This window comes from Trifolium pratense, linkage group LG4 (assembly GCF_020283565.1).
Source record: "Trifolium pratense cultivar HEN17-A07 linkage group LG4, ARS_RC_1.1, whole genome shotgun sequence".
In the NCBI taxonomy this organism is placed as follows: Eukaryota; Viridiplantae; Streptophyta; class Magnoliopsida; order Fabales; family Fabaceae; genus Trifolium; species Trifolium pratense.
The window spans coordinates 32,530,308-32,534,928 of record NC_060062.1 but is presented as its reverse complement, the minus strand read 5'-3'; the positions used below and the strand labels follow the sequence as shown (position 1 = coordinate 32,534,928).

Sequence of the window (4,621 nt, the reverse complement as noted above, 5' to 3'; positions counted from 1 at the left end):
CTTTATAAATCATTTTTAATTATATTTTTACACAATATACATTTGTTTATATATGATACTTATTATTGTTACAAGACTCGCAATAACATTTGAATTTTTTATTTGTTTTATAATTAAACTTTATTATATTTTACAACTAGTTTGATTGAAAATAATAAAAAATTTATACATTTTTTAAGGTTGATGGATCTTCACGGGAACTGTGGGGTTCCACGGAGATGAGAATGGAGAAAGAATACTTCCCGAAGCGGAGAATGGGGACGGGGATGAGAAACAATTTAGATGGTGGAACAATGATTGATAGCGTACCATTCGTTCAATCTCCGCCCCGTTGTCATCTCTATTCATAACACCCCATTCCAAATTGCGGCATTTTGCTAAACTTGGATATTTTGTCATTCATTTTTTGCACCCAAACCATTCGTCATAGCATTAATACCATTTTTTTTTTACAGTAGGATTAATACATTCTAAATGGCAACACTATGACGAATATTATTCATATTATTGTTACTGTATTATTTTATTTTTAATTCATAGACAAAATAATAAACATCACGTAAAATTCAGACACATAAATGAGAGGTTACAGTTTAAATCACTTATATATAATCTTATAATTTTAGCATTTATCGTCAAGTTAGACGAAATGACAAAGCAATTGAAAATTTACACACATAAAGTGGAGTGACTGAGATTCGAACCTCGGTCCTGACGTCCGACTCTAGCAATTTCGGCATTAGTTGAGCTAGAATTTTTGGACATATTTCTTATTATTTAATTATTGTAAAAAAATTCTTTTTTATTTTGTGACAAAAATTCTTATTATTTGCTTATTGATTTTTATTTAATATTTTTTTTGACAAACAATTTTTTTATTTAATATTTAGAGCTGTGTTTTTTACACAAAAATATCCATAATTGACTAATTGTTACACTACTTGTTAGAACTTCGAAGCTGAGAAAAGAAACAAAGCAAATAGAAATGCATTTATGTTCCATTGGTGACAAAAACAACACAACAAATTGAAAACAAACAAACAAATGCAACATCAATCTTCAAACCCTAATCCCAATTCCAATCCCAATCCCAATCCCAATCCTCACAATGCAAACACCGCATCTCAATTACCACCACCAGTGCCACCACCATCCACGACGGCGACAACCTCCGCCGGCAAATCCTCTCTATTCGCTCACTCTAGCGGCAATGCCAGTTCCCATCACCGACGAGCTCACTCGGAAGTCAATTTCCGGTTACCAGATGACATGATGGACTTATCACCGTCCGATCCATTCACCGGTGGCGGATCGTCAACGGCGAGCTTAGATGAGATCGGATCCGAAGACGACCTATTCTCGACGTACATTGATATGGATAAGTTGGGAGACGCCGGAGCAGATCTGGTTGGAAATGATGTGCCGGAGAAGAATCCGGTGAGGCCGAGGCATAGGCATAGTAGTTCGGTTGATGGTTCTTCCTCGTTTGGGGAGATTATGGATGGGAAGAAAGCTATGCCTCCTGATAAGTTAGCTGAACTTTGGTCTATTGATCCAAAGCGTGCAAAGAGGTTCGCAATTTTGATCCAAAATGCATCATTTTTGTTTTTTGTTTTTACTTCAATTGTGTTGATTGTTACTTAATTTTTCAATGATGAGTGTTTTTCTCTGTTTTGAGCTTTTATTAGTTGATTTTGAAGTTGTAAATTGAATTTTTTTTATTAGTAACTAAAATTAAATGAATTTGGGCTTGTTGTGTGTACCTGCAGTTTGAATTTTTCGGTTATCATTTTGATAATTTTGTGTAGATTGTGTTTGTTTTCATATTCATCGCGATTATTTAACTTGGATGAGTTGGTGGTTTCATGAAAGTCAACCCTTTTTTGTGATTCTAGATTGTAGTACAAGCAACTTTCTAATTCTAAGTTATATCAGTAACTTGTGAGTGATGAAGTGAAGTGAGGTGAGGTGTAATTGTAATGGTTGTATCAATTGATACCTTGGTAATTTATGATTTAGAGGTTAGAAAAGAGCATTAAGAATCTTTGTTTAGTGTAAATCATTTGAAGTTTGAGTATGAACCCGAGCCACTTAAATAATGGAAAGTGTTTGTCTGACATGTATATGATACTGGTACGCATCTGATACTTCCCAATACACACACATACACATATATACATTTATTTGTGTATCTTGGCTGTATCATATATTGACTTTTAGTAAAAGTCAAGTATGTGTGTCATATCGTGTCTGTATGGTACTGTGCGTCCAGGCTTCTTAGATTTAAACTTTTAGAGGGTGGGGGGGGAATGTGAGAGAGGGGTTTATGCAAGAGATACTGCTTTCTTATTTCATCTAATTTTCAATTTTATTAGTTGCTGTGGATTTGTTTTATTCATTATTCTCACTATGCTGTTGTTATGAATAGAATACTTGCAAATCGACAATCTGCTGCTCGTTCAAAAGAGAGAAAGGCCCGTTATATACATGAACTAGAGCGCAAAGTTCAGACCCTGCAGACTGAAGCTACAACTCTTTCTGCCCAACTGACACTATACCAGGTTTGTGTTGACATTTACATAAAACTACAGCACTTTTAGAAGTTCCATTTTGCAGAGTAACTGTTTTGTTTTTTTGGATTTCTTGGTGTAGATTAGTGCAATAAATTCAACTGGTCACTTTCCTAGAACCATATATCCTTGGTGCAATTATAGCTAAATACAAAATATTACTTTTGGATGCATTCTATTTGTATTTCTCCTAGAAATTCCTCATATATAAAATGTTCTTGATTTTTGCTAGATATCTATATAACCACTTCGTTGATTTGGATTTCAGTGTTATAACATAATGTTGCTTTGTTTGTGAATGCTTCGCCATGGTTGTTTCCAGTTTTTACTCGTACTTAAATTTGTGGCTAAATTAACTCAATCACTTACTGAATTTTATTTCTTTATAGAGAGACACAACAGGTCTGAGTACTGAAAATACAGAGCTTAAGCTCCGTCTGCAAGCCATGGAGCAACAAGCACATCTTCGTGATGGTAATAACTAATCACCTTACACTATGTTAAAAATGTTCATTACTTTACAATTTTTTCTGCTGAATTTGAAGTGCTCTATTATTAAAGTTAATAAACTGGACCTTGTTTGTGATTTGTTGTAGCTCTTAATGATGCACTGAAGAAAGAAGTTGAGAGGCTGAAAGTTGCTACTGGGGATATAATGAGCCACACTCAATCTTTTAATCTTGGTATGCACCAGATGCAATTTACAGAATCAAATTATGCTCCAATTCCACCACAACCAGGTCCTTCTAATCACCGGAACACCCAGTTACCACTATTTGGTCACTCCCCATCTAGCATGCAATCTCATCAACTGCACCAAACAAATTCTCTTTCATTTTCAGAATTATTGCAAAATGATCAGATTGGTCGATTTCAGGGACTTGACATTAGTAGTAAAGGAACAACTGTTGTAAAGTCTGAAGACCCTTCTCTTTCTGCAAGTGAGAGTAGCACTACATATTGAATTTGATATTACCTGCTTGACCTGCTAACTTATCCTTGTCATTCATTGTTCGTCGTGTTGACCTCCAGTCAACTAATGAACTTCAAGACGTATTCCATTCAGATTGGGGATTAATTCTTAATTATTTGTTCTTTTGGGTGCTCACCAAAACGGGGATGCACCCTTTTAGGGTTTTGCTGTGAAGTTCATATAATCATGTTTCTCAGTCCTAGAATATTGCGAATGGAAAGTTCGCCTCATTGTATTGTTGTATTTTGGGGTGTATGGATTCTCGCTGTTCATTTGTATTATCATTTACTTGTAGCATGTTAACTATGTATTGTATTTCACTATATTGACCATTAAAATGTGTTTAAATTATTCAAAATGTGTTTAAGAGCTGTTGAATTTGTTTAGCAACCATGAAATTCGAGAATTCCATCATGAAAAGGCGTTGTCTTCCAGTCCATGTGTTTAACTTTTGGCGTTGGTATAATTGCAACTTTCTTTGTGAATAATCAGTATAAAACAAGTATTTTGTACACGAGGATAAGTTCGCACTAGATAAATCTAGGCCTTAGTGTAGGTGTTAGCTACCTCTATGCAATTGTAACATAAAATTCATTCCTAACCACCTTCTAACGACTTCGATGATGTTGCATAACTGTCTTGACTGGCATTGGGTTTGTAGCTAGGAATTGACCCCATAAGTTGAAGAGAATTATCAGTTAGAATAACATCATCGAGGCAATGAATGACGATTGATAGTTTTTACAAACAAAGAATGGCCTGATGCTGCTTGAGTGTATCCATGATGAACAAACAATGTTGTGAGTTTCTCATACGTTTTCCGACTGTGTTGTTTGAGGCCATAAAGTGATTTTAGTCGCTTGCACACTTAATTATGTTTGGTAGGGGTGGTGCATCATAAGGGACGAATCATGTCAACATCCTCTTTAAGATCTCAACATATTCATAAGTGATGGTGACATATTTCGTTCATCTAAGAGGGAACCGCGAATATATTGGTTCGCGTCAACTGGTTCACGGTTCTTTCACGAATTGGTTCGCGAAAATTCGTACTTGAATTCGCCAAAAACAAAGAACT

At 35.2% G+C, this 4,621-nt stretch overlaps 1 protein-coding gene across 1 annotated transcript; it reads left to right on the top strand.

Annotated features, from left to right (window-relative positions):
- The first annotated feature begins 913 nt into the window (after window positions 1-913).
- On the top strand, window positions 914-3,901 carry LOC123881874 (transcription factor RF2b-like). The gene is made up of 4 exons (XM_045930627.1): window positions 914-1,571; window positions 2,429-2,561; window positions 2,960-3,044; window positions 3,167-3,901. The coding sequence occupies exons 1-4, from the start codon at window positions 1,045-1,047 to the stop codon at window positions 3,532-3,534; spliced, it is 1,113 nt and encodes a 370-aa protein (XP_045786583.1). The 5' UTR covers window positions 914-1,044; the 3' UTR covers window positions 3,535-3,901.
- The last annotated feature ends 720 nt before the right edge of the window (window positions 3,902-4,621 follow it).

Excerpts from the sequence above, each read along its gene's own strand:
- LOC123881874 (XM_045930627.1), top strand. The coding sequence starts at position 1,045 with ATGCAACATCAATCTTCAAACCCTAATCCCAATTCCAATCCCAATCCC. Across the intron at positions 2,562-2,959 it reads CCCAACTGACACTATACCAG|AGAGACACAACAGGTCTGAG; the intron begins GTTTGTGTTGAC and ends ATTTCTTTATAG. Across the intron at positions 3,045-3,166 it reads ACAAGCACATCTTCGTGATG|CTCTTAATGATGCACTGAAG; the intron begins GTAATAACTAAT and ends GATTTGTTGTAG.